At 40.8% G+C, this 15751-nt stretch overlaps 3 protein-coding genes across 3 annotated transcripts; 1 reads left to right on the top strand and 2 right to left on the bottom strand.

Moving 5' to 3' along the window:
* Window positions 1-1162: 1162 nt before the first annotated feature.
* Window positions 1163-3375, top strand: LOC116206122 (reticulon-like protein B1). The gene is made up of 5 exons (XM_031538894.1): window positions 1163-1485; window positions 2148-2328; window positions 2415-2556; window positions 2687-2756; window positions 2854-3375. The coding sequence occupies exons 1-5, from the start codon at window positions 1296-1298 to the stop codon at window positions 3021-3023; spliced, it is 753 nt and encodes a 250-aa protein (XP_031394754.1). The 5' UTR covers window positions 1163-1295; the 3' UTR covers window positions 3024-3375.
* Window positions 3376-4239: 864 nt separating this feature from the next.
* Window positions 4240-7743, bottom strand: LOC116205312 (calcium-dependent protein kinase 1-like). Its single transcript, XM_031537881.1, has 9 exons — window positions 7225-7743; window positions 6841-7127; window positions 6438-6581; window positions 6177-6329; window positions 5835-5950; window positions 5355-5522; window positions 5102-5229; window positions 4887-4986; window positions 4240-4720 (listed from the first exon to the last, which is right to left on the bottom strand). The coding sequence occupies exons 1-9, from the start codon at window positions 7638-7640 to the stop codon at window positions 4637-4639; spliced, it is 1596 nt and encodes a 531-aa protein (XP_031393741.1). The 5' UTR covers window positions 7641-7743; the 3' UTR covers window positions 4240-4636.
* Window positions 7744-8320: 577 nt separating this feature from the next.
* LOC116203773 lies at window positions 8321-12609 on the bottom strand. Its single transcript, XM_031535697.1, has 2 exons — window positions 12406-12609; window positions 8321-10784 (listed from the first exon to the last, which is right to left on the bottom strand). The coding sequence occupies exon 2, from the start codon at window positions 10491-10493 to the stop codon at window positions 8676-8678; it is 1818 nt and encodes a 605-aa protein (XP_031391557.1). The 5' UTR covers window positions 10494-10784; window positions 12406-12609; the 3' UTR covers window positions 8321-8675.
* Window positions 12610-15751: the final 3142 nt, after the last annotated feature.

Raw genomic sequence — 15751 nt, 5'->3', positions numbered from 1 at the left:
AGTTGGAGACTAACACCAGAGACCACTAGGAGTATCAGATGTTCCCAAGTTACCTTGCTGGCCCATGGTAGTTTGGGTCAGCCCCCATCCCCACCGCTTGTCACTTTGTCTCCGCTCTCTTTGAGACGTGAAAAAGAGAGCTGAAGATGAAGCCACACTGTAAGAGTCCATTTCAATCTTATCGTCTTCGATTAGATCATTGGGTGTTCAGATACCAATACAACGAGATAATTGGTGAAGGAGTCCAAGGGAGATCATCACCACCCCCGAAAATGAAACGACATTGTAAGAGTTCATTTTAATACTACTATCTTTGACTAGGTCATTGGGTGTTCAGATATCAACACAACGAAGCTCAAGGGAGACCATCACCACCCCTGGCAACATCTCCGGGGACCAGTGACGGTGCCACAGTTTATGGAGGGGGGCACTGTCGCCCCACCTGAATTTAAGCCTCATTTAAGTTTTTCCCCGTAAGTTGTAATATTTTAAGGTTTTGCCCCCGCTGAATAAGTACATATGCGTTATGTATGTATTTTGCCCCCGCAATGATGGCTGAGTGGGTCTCCAACCCCTTCAATCTCTCCCATTCGTTTGTCATTTTTTTTTAATTTGCTGATTTTTTTTTTGAAATTTTGAATGACAAGGAAAAAGTTTAGCGGAAAACCTATGGAATATGGATGGATAATAAAAAATTTAATGGAAACGTACAAAATTGGCTATAAACAAATTAGAAGGTACATGCCAAAATTCTAAATATCTTTCATTTTTTTTTCTTTGCTAAAAATTAAACAAAGGACAAAATACGTCTTTTTTTCTTAATCCGCTAAAAATATGGGAACATCATAATTTTTTCGAATTGTAATCTCATATTCGAGAGTTCAACGGATTCAGCTAATTCAGTTCGAGTCGGATTAACCATGAATGCAAAACCTCCCAATTTAATACTCTTTTCTTGTTGTCTCTCTCTCTGTTTTTTTTTTTTTGTTTGTCCGCTCCATCTATTTTTCATTTTCGTCAATCGGTTTTTCTTTTCATCTTCCGCACTTTTAACTCCGAAGCTCCAGGCTCGGGGGCCCGGACGCAGCAACGGCTCAGATCAAGCAACAAAATTTCTACGATCCAGATCGAATTTAGACCCGTGGTAATATATAAACCAGGGCGACGATAGTTAGCGAAGGTTCCTTCTGGAGTGAGAGCGAGTGTCAAATCTCAGACCGGGAAACTGTAAAACGCGCCGTTTCAGGCTTTAGGGTTTTTGGATCGGCAGGGAGCTTCTTCGAGTCGGTGGTGCAATGGCGGAGCACGAAGAACCGAAGGGCGAGTCGCTGATGGAGAAGATTGCGGAGAAGATCCACGGGGATGACCACTCCTCATCGTCCGATTCCGATGACGAGAAGTCCGCACCGTCGGAGATGAAGGCTAAGATTTACCGGCTCTTCGGCAGGGAACGGCCCGTTCACAAGGTCCTCGGCGGTGGAAAGCGTACGTTCGTTTCTCCTATCTTTTCACGCTCCTCCGTTTTTGGATTCGTTTTGGTTGTGCGATCTCTTTACGACATTGTCGTGGAAAATGACATTCAAATGACTAGGAAGCTAACCTGTGCCGAGATCTATCTCATCGATGTCGGTTGTACTTCGCTGCGATTTATTTTCTGGAAAATTGATCGTACATTTGATCGAGGACAGTCTCATTTCCGTTGTCCGTTTGGTTTTTGGATCGTACATTCTGCTTGAGCTGCAATCTGATCGGCTCCCAATCTGCTTGGCAATGTTTTCCCTTTCTTGTATCTTTGATCTACCGCAGATCTGGTCTTGTCATTGTAGCGAATTTTCAGGAAAGCTAGTTTGACTTATCAGTTGAACAGGATAGGTTTCTCTATCCTAATTTTTGCAGTGATTCTCAGAAATGTAGTGGGGTTAGATCGCCTGAGACCGAAAGTTCAAAGCTTTTCTAACTGCGATCTCAGTATCCGTGTGCCAGTGACTGGCCAATCTGTATCGCATTGCTTGGGGTAGCGGGTCAGTCGTGTTGATGTGCCTTTGCTTTTGGATTTTCTCTTAATTAGATGGCCCTTGCTTGTGACTCGGTATAGTTTACCAGTCGCTTACTAAAACCTTTTCGGTGATTTGATTTTGTTGGAACAGCTGCGGATGTATTGCTATGGAGGAACAAAAAGATATCAGCTGGTGCTCTTGGTGTTGCAACGGCACTATGGATTCTGTTTGAGCTACTCGAGTACCACCTTCTCACTTTGGTTTGCCATGGCCTCATTCTTGCTGTCGCTATCATCTTCTTGTGGTCGAATGCAACGACCTTCATTAACAAGTAAGTTTTGGAGTGCACACATTAATTCCCTTGACTTTGGTGCAGTAACTTCTTGTTTTGACTCTGCCTGGTTTTATTCACTGTAGGAGCCCACCTCACATTCCTGAAGTTTCAATCCCTGAGAAACCTCTGCTGGAGTTTGCTTCTGTGCTGACATATGAGATTAACCGAGGGCTTGCTGTGCTGAGGGAAATTGCATCAGGAAGGGAGCTCAAGAAGTTCCTAGGGGTATGTTGAGTTGTGGTATAGAATCAGTTTGTTTCGAGTAGTTACAGTTTATGCACCTGTCAAATTTGTCAACTCCTGAACTTTCGCTTTATTCCGAAGCTTACATGCTATTGTTGGCTTGGTTGATTAGGTGATTGCCGGCTTCTGGGTTTTGTCCATTATAGGTGGCTGGTGCAACTTCTTAACCCTGTTTTATATAGGTAACAGCATTATTCTCTCGATTTTGTGCTCTTCCATTTGCGTGCTTTGCTAGTTCTGTTGAAGTACGAATTTCTGAATTTTTTTTTTCCTGGACAGTATTTGTATCGTTGCATACAGTGCCTGTTCTCTATGAGAAGTATGAGGACAAGGTTGACCCGATTGCTGAGAAGGCATGTGCTGAAATCAAGAAGCAGTATGCAGTCTTTGACGAGAAGGTGTTGAGCAAGATCCCAAAGGGGCCATTGAAGGACAGGAAGGTGGCTTAAGTTGTGGAGGTCATTGCCGTTTTCCCAAATGGTAGCTTTTTTATTTGGGTTATTTATCCATCATCGGCATGGACCCTTTCTGTTTTGGATCTTTAGTTTCCCTGTAATCATGGGTTCACTGGTCGATGGTTGTATGAAATTATTTTTGCACACAGTGCCTCAGGGGGGTGTTGTGATAGGGTTTATCTAATTATACGATACTCTATATCGTTATCGAGTTTCAGAACTTGTCATTCTCTGTTTCGCTTTTACTGGATTGAATCTTCTGTATGGTCTTTACATGAAGATGAGGGCATTGTAGAACAGGTGAAATTACGTCAGTGCTCTCAACCGTTTTGAGTTTTAGCTTTGATATTGTTCCAATAGTCCGTTCTGTTCAAATATCAGTGTATCGCGTTTGAAGACGCAGAAAAGCCTTTTTTTTTCTGGAGTGGAATGCGAGATTACGAGCCTTTTATTTTCGGAAAATTATTTCACTTTTCATCTCTTTTTTTTTTTTCTTTTCTAAATTTATTTCTTCAAAGCAAAGTATAAGAAAATATCTATTAATATTAAGTCAGAAGTTTTCTAATTGTGAGAGAATTTGAGAAATATTATTAAGCAAGTAGCTTATATGTGATAAATTTTTTATCCAAGTGACAAATATATATTTGGCTGGATGTCCAACAGATAACTCTTGAGCTATTTATGGGCTCCGGATCCTTAATCTTCAAGTAAGAGTATCGTTCACGCAGACGTCTCCCTTCTCAGAAATTTGACATGTGATCTTGATAATTATCAAAGATAATTAAGCAACCTACTCATCTACTTGATCCTTCCATGCGCCCGTGTTCCTCCATTCCTCACACTGTCACCAAATGCAAATCATTTCAGTAATTCGCGATTTGGTCCCCAGATTTCCTGACTTTCCAGTTTTGCCCCGGGCGTAAGTCAATCAACTTTGACTGTAATATCTTGGGCTTCATAATTAATTCGGCCCGACCCAAATCTCAAGCCTACAATGATGACCCATAATTTCATGATATTAGGCTGGACTTTTACAATTTCACGGCCTGTTTCAGGCCTGCGGAAATTTGGTGTCAACGCTACCTAAAAGCCAAGAATTTTACCGATTACAGCATCACATTACTTCGATATCACCGTTAGATATAGAGATGATACAACAATATATCGGTATATCATAGATTTCGAAGAGCATGCATGCATGACAAGAAAGTTACAAGATTCAACTCAACCAAAGTTCGTTCAATTGTAATTGATCGACAAATTTATCAAACGCAAACAATTTGGAAACAATCTCTGGGCGGAAGAACCAACCTTTATATCTACCGAAACCAAACTCGTGAACTGATCTGTCTGATCTCAAAGACAAAAGGATTGATCTAAGAACCTGTCACAAGCTCGAATTTTCCTGGCTCTGTTCCTCCATGAAAGCAAATGTATAAATGCAAACCAAAAAGAATACTCTTCAGTGAAGGACTAGCAGTTTTGGTCACACTAAAAATCAAATAGACATACAACCCTGCTTAGTAACCGAGAGCAGTCTCACTTATAGTCTGCCTGGAGCCACGATATTGTAAAAATGCCCAACACAGACCCCAACACTCATTTCATCATTTTCGACGTCTGCCTGGGATCAGTTCAGGGTTGCCTTTTCTCATCATAGCCACAAACTCATCGTAATTAATTCTTCCATCCTGAAAAAGAATGACGCACTTGTTAGTTTTAATGATTAAGGCAGTTACAACTAGAAAACTGCACTCAGGTGAGGTTTTTTCTGAGGCATCAGAGGTTTCCTGAAATCGCTATGGAAGAGGAAATATCAGCACTGCCCAGAAGAGGAAGAGAGGAGCAAGAATATACATTGTCAGTGTCAACTTCGGCAATGATCTCCTTTATGGTTTTGGCATCGCCCATATTGTACTTCTTCAGTGCATGTTCTAACTCCTCCATTGTAATGTACCTTGAGAAGAAAGCACAACACAGAAAAGTCAGCAACTCTCGTAATATGAAATATTTTTGTCTCAGCAGCAACTAAACAAAACTAATGAGAGCTCAGAGAACAATAGAAACATTACCCGCTCTTGTCCTTATCGAAGTACTCAAAGGCCTTGTATAAATGATCCTCCCTCTCCACTCTATTCAGATGCATAGTTGCAGTGATAAACTCAATGTAATCAATTGTTCCATTTCCATCAACATCAGCCTGAAATAAGCAACCGCTAACCATCAAGTATCATACATTATATATTAATTTATAATGGATAGTAAAATACATAAAAATATTTTGTTTTATGTAAATGGTGGGAGAGATCGGATTGGAGCTGATACCGCTTCCATTAATTGTTTTATCTCACTCTCAGAAAGCTTGGTGCCCAATTTCGGGAGACCAGCTTTCAACTCTTCATATGTGATCGTTCCGCTGTTATCTGTGTCCATGGACTTGAACATTTCCTTCAACCCCATGATTTCTTCTTCAGAAAGATTTTCGGCAATTACCTAAAGCAAAGACAATCAAATGTTCACGTAGAGTTCTCATAGCAGAGCTGTCAATTAACCCACAAAACTTGCATTATAAATGCACCATATTCGACGCCAAAAAATAAAATAAAATTGCTCTGCAGTTCCTTTATCTTCATGACACAGCCTACTCTAATGAAATGCTTGACCTAAATTATTTTGAACCAACCAAAACGTAGAGCTGAAGCAGTCCCCGAGGTCTTTCATTGGAAGCATATGGCACTACTAAAGCAGCATCACAGACAGATACAAATTCAGTAGTAGTATGAATGCAAGTAAATAAGGACTCACCTTTAGAGCAACTTTCTTAAGTTTGTTCATTGCTCTGAATTGCTTCATTCTAGTTAAGACGGCAATATCAAGAGGCTTATCAGATGCATCTCCATCTTCTCTAATCCATGGATGATCTAGCAAAGTGAACATGGAATTACTTCGTATTACGGTTTAAAAAGATTTACAGCCAAAAAAAAAGAAGAAAAAGTTCAAAAAGATTTAATATGTATGTACATATTCCTTTCTTTCTCCTTTAGACATGTTTATTCATGACGGTTGCTTATAGCATTGTCAGGCACAAATATGAAACAATGACACAGGATATAACAGTAGCTTGCATCTCTTATAGATAGAACTCACTAAGCACTTCGACTGCAGAAAGCCTTTCTTTGGGATCGGACCGCAGCATCTTCTTTACAAGATCTTTAGCACTGCTCGATATCGACGGCCAACGATCTGATGAGAAATCAATATGTCCCCGAAGAATCGCATCAAATATGCCCTGTTCATTCTCTGCATGAAGAAAGGATGAGCAAATTCAGCCAAACTATCATTCTCCCCACCAGTAGCACTGCTTGTCTCCCCAATCTCTTCCCGAAAAATATCATAACTTAGGAATACCTCCCCAGAAAGGTGGGACACCACTGAGCAGAATGTACAAAATCACCCCAGCACTCCATATATCGGCCTCAGCTCCATAGTGACGACGAAGCACTTCTGGGGCCACATAATATGCACTTCCGACGAGGTCTCTGAACACATCTCCTGCAAATCGGACATAAAGCTGTGTAAGGATTCATCACCGCCAACTCTTTTATAAGAGTTTTTTAGAAAATGTGTATCAATGAACAATAGAATAAATAACTGAGATAACTCTAGCAGCTACACTCACCCAGAAAATCACCCAAGAGCATCATCTAATCGAAAAATCTCAAATTTCCTCATATACGCAAATTGTATCATCATCAAGCACAATCATAAAAAGACGGATTACTGAGACGGGGAAAACAGAAACGATAACTACCTCGCTTGAAGAACACGGAGAGACCGAAGTCAGTAGCCTTTAAGGGCGAATTCTCATCATTGCTCAAGAAGAGGAAGTTCTCGGGCTTCAAATCCCTGTGCATAACTCCCATTGTGTGGCAATCGTGCACCACGGTCACTATCTGCCTGCACAGATTCGCTGCGGCACGCTCGGAGTAATGCCCCTTGGCTATGATCCGGTCAAACAACTCTCCCCCGGCACACAGCTCCATCACCAAATTGACAGAGTGCCTATCCTCATAAGCTCCCTTCAGCTCCACAATGTTCCTATTCGAGGGCGAAGAAGGGAAAATAAAAGAACCCAAATCACTATTCGAAGTCAAGATCTGAGCAATAGACCGATCAATAAGAGACGATTAGTTACCGGTGGCCGGTGAGGTGGTGCATGATCTGGACCTCACGGCGGACGTCCTCGACGTCGTCCTTGTTGATGAGCTTGCGGGTGGCGATAGATTTGCAGGCGAACTGCTGCTTGGTCTCCTTGTGGGTCACCAGGTAGGTAACCCCGAACTGTCCCCGGCCCAGCTCTCGGCCGAAGATGTAGGTGGCCCGGACGTCCTCCATCGGGCGGCCGAGGACGCGGCCGACGGTGGGGCCGGCCGGCTGAGGCTGGTGCTGGCGAGGGGGCGGAGGGCGGGGAGGGGCGGCGGGATGAGGGCGGGGAGGGGTGGTGGGGTGGATGTTGAGGCCGTTGGCAGTGGACTGGGGGCCATCGGAGGAGTGATCGGGGTGGCGGTGGCGGGAGTAGGCGGAGGAGGGAAGGCCGTTGCAGTTGCCCATACTCGTTGGTCAAGGAGGGGTCAACGGAGTGAGGGCGGAGAGAAAGAGAGAGGGGGTTGACTGGCGATGATCCATTTCAGTTGTCTGTCGGATCTGAGATTAAATCTCATCGGAGAAATTATAGCCGGCGTGGCGCTGTCTGCCTGAATGAAAAATGGAGCTGACATGGGCTTGGGCTTTTCATGTGGGCTTATTGTTGGGCTTTGGGTCTTGGTCCTGGGCTTGGGCTTATTAACCTCTCCGTATTGTACGTGCCGATTGTATCGAAACACGTACTTATTATCGGATTAGTAATTTTACGGGGAAGGGTCCCTGTCGATCAACTAAGAGAGCATAGCTTTCATAAGATGTCACTTTCTCGACTACCAAATTATTTTTTGGATATTGCGACAGTTGATCGGTTAAACCGCAACCTTATCCTGGTCTAGACTATCTAAATCGGGGACAAAGCGCGATCTGCTAAGTGGCTATGATTCTGTCAATATCAATTACGAAGACCAATAATTAGAAAATAAACCGATTTGACAAAATCAGGTTTGATGATACTTTCGGCGTGAATTCCATCCCATAATGTCATTATTATATGAGCATCCTCTACTTATCAATTGCATAAACTGAAAATTAAAACGGAAAAACTTGAGTAGAGCTCAGCACTAAATTATTTTATATTGCACAATATATAATAACACATAAAGAGAGAGATTTTTATTAATAATTATTATTCACCAGAATGCCAGACAGACAATCGACCGACCTCACATATTTCAAATACCGACCTGTTTTAATGCAAGCACACTTGAATATGTAAAAACATAATAGGGACCCGAAAATATTTACAAACAGAGACACAGAGAGGACAGACGACATGATAACTGAGCCCACAAATACTAAACCCCAGACAAATTTGTCTTTGAATGAATGACTTAACACGAACCCATCAAGCAACTGCAAACAAGACCTGACGCAAACAAATGCAATAGATGCAGGCTCCGACCACCACGCTGATCTGAAGAGAGGGAGAGGGTGAGACGCGCTTCATATCCAGGCCTGAGGCGTCATGGGCGATTCCTTGCTGTCAGGATGACCGAGACTAGAGCCACCATTTAGTATAGCCATCAAGCTCCCGCCATGCACCCTTCCCTCAGGGACTGTAACTTGCGACACGGCAGGGAAGAAACCACTTTCCCTAGCATTATACTGAGAGGAGCTCTGGAATTCGAAGCCAGTCATGGCATCAGAGGCATTGCTTGTCAGGTCCATGCTCGCATCATCAGCAGTCAAAGCGGACTCATTAGTCTTCCGGGGCCGCTTGACCACCAGCTCCCCCACGATGGGAGCCACGACAGCACCGCCATGGACACGCTTATCCTGCACCACGCTGTTATGGAGTGCACAGAGGCCAGTCCTTCCCCGAGCAAATGCAGTGCAAGGCACGTCCCCTATGTTCCTAGAGTGGCCCCATGAGCACCCCTTTCCGCTACCGTGTGCCTTGCAGAAGTCGGTGCTCCCCTGAGCACTCTTCTCGCACCCAGAAGCAGTGCACCTCTTGCCTCCTCCGTGCCTGACGCAAAATGCAGTCTTTCCCCTTGCACTCCTGGTGCACTCGGGCACGGCGCACCTCTTGCCTCCCCCATGGGCAACACAGAAGTTCGTTCCCCCATGCACGCTCTTGGTGCAGACCCCTCCTCCCTCAAACAAACACCTCTTTCCTCCTCCGTGCCCCTTACAGAATGGGGTGCTCCCCTCAGCCCCCTTCCCGCAACCTGGGTACGTGCATCGTTTTCCGCCCCCATGCGCCTTGCAGAAGGCTGTGCTCCCCTGGGCTCCCTTCGAGCAACCCCCTGGGAATTGGCAACGCCGCCCTCCCCCATGGGAGATGCATAGACCGGAGAGGCCTTCTGCACTCCTACTGCAGCCATCCTTGCGGCACCTCTTGCCGCCACCATGGCGGATGCAAAGCCCCGATTTGCCTCTCGCGGCCTTCGTGCAGCCATCGTGGCCGCATCGCCGCCCGCCCCCATGGCCGATACAAAAGTCAGTACGGCCCTCTGCACTCTTGGTGCAGCCAAGGTACTCGCAGCGGCGGCCACCTCCATGGGCTTTGCAGTAGGGGGTACGTCCCTCTGCCCCTTTAGGGCAGCCAGTCCTCTGGCAACGGCGGCCACCACCATGAGAAATGCACCTACCTGATGCCCCTCTTGCTCCTTTCTTGCATCCCTCAACCTGACATGTTTTAGTATTACTACTTCGGAGCTTTTTTGTTATCCCGGAAGTGCAGGAGACTGTACTACTTGTTGTCGTCCCAGCACTAGAAGAAGACAGGTTCTGAAACATATGCGCTGTAGGCAGTGGAGGCATCAATTCCTTCCTGACTTGAACTGTTGGTGGGCCGGAGCTAATCTCAGTGATCTCTGATTCAGGTGACCCAGTATAGAGGCTCAGCTCCAGGTCAATCTCAGGGAGGGAAGCGGGTTTCTCCTTCTCCAGAGCTGGTATCTTCTCATAACCAAGATTGAGGTCAAATTCAAACCCGAAATCCCTTGAGGACTCCGCATCGGTTTCCTTAGAGGAAGAAGCCACAGTGCAAACAGTTGCGGAGCTCCCCTTGCTGTCTGAAGAGCTCAATGAATGACCCAGCCCGAGAGACAGTGAAGATCCAATATGCTGACCTTCAGCCCCATAGATCAACCCAAACTTCCGCTTCACACCACTTGACATCTGTAATCGAGGAAAAGGAAGGCCGAGGGGTTCGATTTGTATCATGGACTCCGCAGCTCCATTATGCATCAGATTGCTCGTCATCTTGAATGGATGGGATCGGAAATTGGCCAAATTCTGGTAATGCGGATCCATTGCGCAGAAGACCAAATAAATGGAAAATAGCTCAAACCTTACTCAAGTGCAGAGATTAACAGCCTGTCTGACTTCCGGGATAACGTAGAGTTAGCTAAGTTAGTTCAAAACTAAAAGTTAGAAACCAGAGAAGCACCCACATCCCCCGCTAACAAAACCCGAAGTATCCTTGCGGTCCATTTTCTCGTTAAGTAAATTATATCCCAGAGAGCGTAATTAACCAATCAGTTCAAGCGGGCAACCATCAATCGGAGGACTCGATGTGCAACAGAACCATAGTACACAGTCCACCTGAAACAGGAAAGCAATTATCCAGTGTTAAGATCAACATTAACCCCAAAAAAAGAAAAAGAAGGGCCCTATTGAGCCAAAAATATAAAGAGGCCTTAAGATGAGCTAAATCAGAAACGACCAGAAACTAAGAGGTGGCCTATTGCATTTTCTGAACCAGTTTCCCATAATCATGAAAGATAAAACTGAAACTGAAATTTTTCTGCAGCTAATCAGATCCTATGTGACACTTATAATCTATCACAGCAAAATTCCAACTGAATTGAGTCCAAGATGAACATGACCTCCAACTGACTTAAGTTCAAAAACCCAGAGTACTCTATAGGTGCTAATAGAGTAGATGACCAGTTTCAACAAGATTTAGAAAACAAATCTTCCATCAATTTTATCTCCAGAGAAACAAAGAATACACATTAACTTTAACTCAACACACTATACAACAAAAATACACATTTCTCAATTCAAAAATCTTAACTTTAACTTTAAGTCAACACACTACATAACAAAAACACACGTTTCCCAAATCAAATTTATAATCACATCTCATCTGTCCTTTTTCACAATCAAAATTAAAATCAAAATCAAAGTAACTTTAACTCTGAATCCAAACGGCCCCTAAAAGAGCCATATCAGATCTTCAAGACACAAAAATAAGATTTATGCAAGGGACAAAAAATAAAATCTCCAACAATGAAAAAAGAGTAGATCTATCAGAACGAAATCACCCCCTGCGGCTTTGCACTTCTTCATTACAAGGCTTTTTCCACAATTCTGAATTACATATCCAGATTTAGACGGCAGTTCAATATTCTATTGAAATCATTAAACAAACCAGAAACTGAAAAAGCTCAAACCAGCTCATAGACAATCAAGTCAAGCATAAGTCAACATCGCATTCCACTGACATCTTATCGTATAACAAGATAAGGGCGAAATTTTTCTGAAACAGCGAATCATATCTTCTACCTAAGAGAAACAGAAAAAACATATACTTTCCAAGAACTCGAGCTGAAGCATCTGAACATGAGCAGGTACGAGCAACACCTTCCAGCTTTTATTGGAAAGGGTAATATGTTCTTTGATTACAACTTGTGTCGAAAGACTAAAGGGCAAGTTCAAGCTCTGAAGCCGATAGAAAGAACAAGCAAATGAAAAGATTGGAAGAGCTCGAACAGAGTAACAGGCAAATAAGACAAAATCCACTGAAAAGGGTACAATTCTTTCATTCCGAACAGTATTTCTTGCTCGAGAACGTGAAGATTCAATCTTGTTCCCAAAAACAGAAAAGAAACGGATAGACTTATGGAGCTTGAATTCAATCATTACGAAATCAGCAGAATCCATCATCAGCTCATACTGCAGTTCATTTTCATTGCAAAACGAGAAAAGGGTAAAATTTTCGGGCATCTCCGAATTGTATTCAGACGAAAAAACGGCAAGCTCCAATCTTTCCACCCGGCACAATCAGATGAAGCCGAAAAACCCACAAAATGAATACTTTGAATAGAATTAACCGAGGAACAGAGAGACAGACAGACAGACAGAAGACAAAGTCAGAGAAACAGGGACAGGGAGAGCAGAGTTCCAAGATTAAGAAAAAGGGGGGCGGTTTCGATTGTACCTGTGGGATTGTGGGCTGGAGGTTTCCTTCTCGGAGATAACGAGGAGGCGGATAGACGAGACGCGGGGAGGAGGAGATGCTTTTCTATGAGATTTTGTGTGAAGGAGACTTGCGGGGCAGATTTATTGAGAGCAGCGGCAAAGCGATAGAGAGAGAGAGAGAGAGAGAGAGAGAGAGAGAGAGGGAGGGAGGAGCAAGGGCACGCGCACGCGTTCAACAATCGGAGCAAGAGGCCTCTCCTTTCTCCCCAATTTCCACCACCATAAAACAAGCAAATTAAAATTATTTTCCAATATAGAAAAAATGCTTTCCCAAAAAAAAAAAGTCTCCATTAAAAAAGAAAATTCCACATTTTACAATTACATCTTTTCTTTTCTTTTTTTTCCCTATAATTACACCTTTTCCTTATTGTAACTTGTAAGACCATTTACATAAATTAATGCGAACCACAATGATCATCGCCTCATTAGGGAATTTGATAATTATCACGTCGGTTTAGCTTGATGTGCCAATTTGATAGGATATATTACTTTATGACTTTTCAGAGTTGAGCTGGAGTCGATCGTCGAAAGATGCGGAAAATACATAAGATCAATTCAAAATTGCAAACCACCCTAAAAGAAGAAGAAAAGGAGTAAGAGACCGGCCATATACGAGATTAAAATTGTGCATGACACCGTATGTCGACATCTGATCTCATTTTTTAATAGACAACCAACTTTTTGAGAAAATATTTTAAAAAAATCTAATTTTGAGGAATATACTGTTCTTGTTCCATTTGAGAGTTTTTCCCATCTATATATATATATATATATATGATTGTGACCAATGTATTAAATAGGGATAGAAAACAATATCAAAATAATGTAGAGATAAAGTGGTAAAATCCTTACGAATTCCTATATTAATATACTACATATATTATAAAGAAAATATTCAAAAAAGTATGAAAAAGTATTTCAATCACTTATTATTATATCGTTAACGAATAAAAATAAATTCATCATTTTAAGAAAATAATCAATGCATTAAATAGGGTAGAAAAGAAAATGTCAAAATAATATAGGAGTAAAGCGGTAAAATCCTTGCTAAATCATATGTTAATATACTATATATTATAAAGAAAATATTCAAAAAAATGTATGAAAAATATTTCAATAATTTATTATCATATCATTAACAAATAAATATATTCATCATTTTAAGAAAATGATCATTCATACATATATGAACTTAAAAATTAATTTTAAAAATATATAAATCATCATAGCTAATCTTATAAAAGCTTAATTTAGTAAAACTCTCATCCAAGTATCTGGGTCATTTTATCTAAAAGTGTTCAAATTTATAAAACTTAAACACATAGAAAATCAATTATAATAATAGCGCACAAGCAAATAATGAAGTTTAAAGTTTTGATAAACTCTTCTTATTCTTTCATAAACTAAAACCAACGATCTTATCTAAAAGTATTCGGATTTTAGATTAATGTCTCTTAGAGATTAATTTGATAATCGCAATGATATATATATTACATGAATTACTTACTTCAAAACTTTTTATATATATTTAATGTATATTCTTCTATTACAAATTTGAATTTACTGCATAATTTTTTACATACTTATATAAATTATAAATTCAAACCAATTATCGTTTCATATTTAAACTTCTATTATAAAATTTTCTTTATAAAATCCATGCAACGAACGGTCGACTAAACTAGTAATATATATATATATATAGACTATCTATCTACGCTATTATATAAAAAGAGAACTTGATAACCCAGCATCTAGAAAACGTCTGACAAAGTCTAATAAACTTCATATTCTTAGCCTTATAAAAATTATAAGTGGAAACATTTAGGTGAAATTATCCATCAATTATAATATATAAAAGTCGAAAAGTGATATGAGAATTCGCCACCCTCACTTTTTTGAAACTTTTAGCTTGTGATTGATTGTCCTTATGAAGGTTTGGTGAATTTAATTCTTAATTAGAGGTTCATGCATATATTTGTCCATTTCTATTATTGATACTCTGTAAGTACATTGTCCCTTGACATTTTTCTATATTCGATGTGCAGAGGATATCAACAAAATATTTTCTACGTTCTATATACGTGAAACATTGAGAAGACTCAATATAAGTTTCAAAAATACAATGAAATAGTCTTAACATTTATTCGAAAAATTTACACCCCTTCAATTTCTTTATATATCAACGCAATGCACGAATCTTTAACTGGTCTAAAAATAATTTTCTCCCCTCTTTCCTCACTCCTTCTCCTCATCTGAGCATCGCCATTCATGCGTTGCTCTTTCTCTCTAATCCACAATCAGCATGTTCTCTTTCTTTCTTTTTTTTATAACATTAATTTTGATTTTTTGACCCGTTAAATTTGTTGACTCGATAAGAAAATTTTCTCTTGGTTCTCAAACTTTACTAGTATTTCACTTTTATCCTAATGTGCAATATTTTATGTATAAAAATTATTGAAAATGCAAGAATAACCCGCTAACAACAATTAAGGCTCTGTACAGTCTAGAATGGAGGTGTTTATCAGCGCAACCATTGCTCCTCAAGATAATTATCCGAAACTGTTATATTTGACATTGGGTGATCATGTCAACTTATACCAAACAATATTTTTTGCATCAAATTTTATATAAATAAAATTATAAAATATGACAACACGTAGGATGCCTAGTTAAAGTTGATAACTACAATTGTCCTTTTAAGTTCTCAGTGTTCTAAGGTGGGGTGCGACTACCCTCTACTTTGGCCACAGCCCCATCCCTCCCACTTGCAGCCCCCATAGTTCACCGTCAGCAAATAGCCCGCTACACGCTGAGATGGTGGCAGGATCATCCCTCTCCTACACCTTGTTGGCCTTTTTTTTAAAAAATTTATTTATTGTTAAAGATAATTTTATTATTCACCAAAAATTGCTTGGTAGGAAATATATATATATATATATATATATATATTTATCAAGTATTTTACAGTAAAAGCTGCAAAACTCCAACAAAATTAGGGACTACCATTTTCACAATTTATAATCTCAAGCGGTGGTGTGGTTATCAATGAAGCCTCCACCCTCAATATTGAAATTTTAGAGGTGCCATTTTATTGTGTTATGGGTGGGGCCTCACCCACTGCACACTATAGATTAACCGGAGACTTTAATGATTACCGACGATCTCGAATGGAGTACATGCTAGTGTTCTTTTCTCTTTTATATATATTTTTTTCGTAATTTTTAAAAGTTATTGTTCGTATGCAAATTATTTTCATGTTAACAAATTTGAATGTGATTTAAACGCCAAGACTAATCATGGAC

The sequence above is a fragment of the Punica granatum genome, chromosome 4 (genome assembly GCF_007655135.1).
Source record: "Punica granatum isolate Tunisia-2019 chromosome 4, ASM765513v2, whole genome shotgun sequence".
In the NCBI taxonomy this organism is placed as follows: domain Eukaryota; kingdom Viridiplantae; phylum Streptophyta; class Magnoliopsida; order Myrtales; family Lythraceae; genus Punica; species Punica granatum.
Note: the sequence above shows the minus strand (reverse complement) of the source record. Positions and strands in the feature narration are given on the sequence as shown.

Bases quoted from the DNA above. Each gene is read 5' to 3' on its own strand.
- LOC116206122 (XM_031538894.1), top strand. From the start codon at position 1,296: ATGGCGGAGCACGAAGAACCGAAGGGCGAGTCGCTGATGGAGAAGATT. The intron at 1,486-2,147 runs GTACGTTCGTTT...TTGTTGGAACAG, and splicing joins GGTCCTCGGCGGTGGAAAGC to CTGCGGATGTATTGCTATGG. The intron at 2,557-2,686 runs GTATGTTGAGTT...TTGGTTGATTAG, and splicing joins AGCTCAAGAAGTTCCTAGGG to GTGATTGCCGGCTTCTGGGT.
- LOC116205312 (XM_031537881.1), bottom strand. From the start codon at position 7,640: ATGGGCAACTGCAACGGCCTTCCCTCCTCCGCCTACTCCCGCCACCGC. The intron at 6,582-6,840 runs GTAGTTATCGTT...TCCGATTTGCAG, and splicing joins CTCCGTGTTCTTCAAGCGAG to GAGATGTGTTCAGAGACCTC. The intron at 5,951-6,176 runs GTGAGTTCTATC...TCACTTTGCTAG, and splicing joins TTCTGCAGTCGAAGTGCTTA to ATCATCCATGGATTAGAGAA.
- LOC116203773 (XM_031535697.1), bottom strand. From the start codon at position 10,493: ATGGATCCGCATTACCAGAATTTGGCCAATTTCCGATCCCATCCATTC.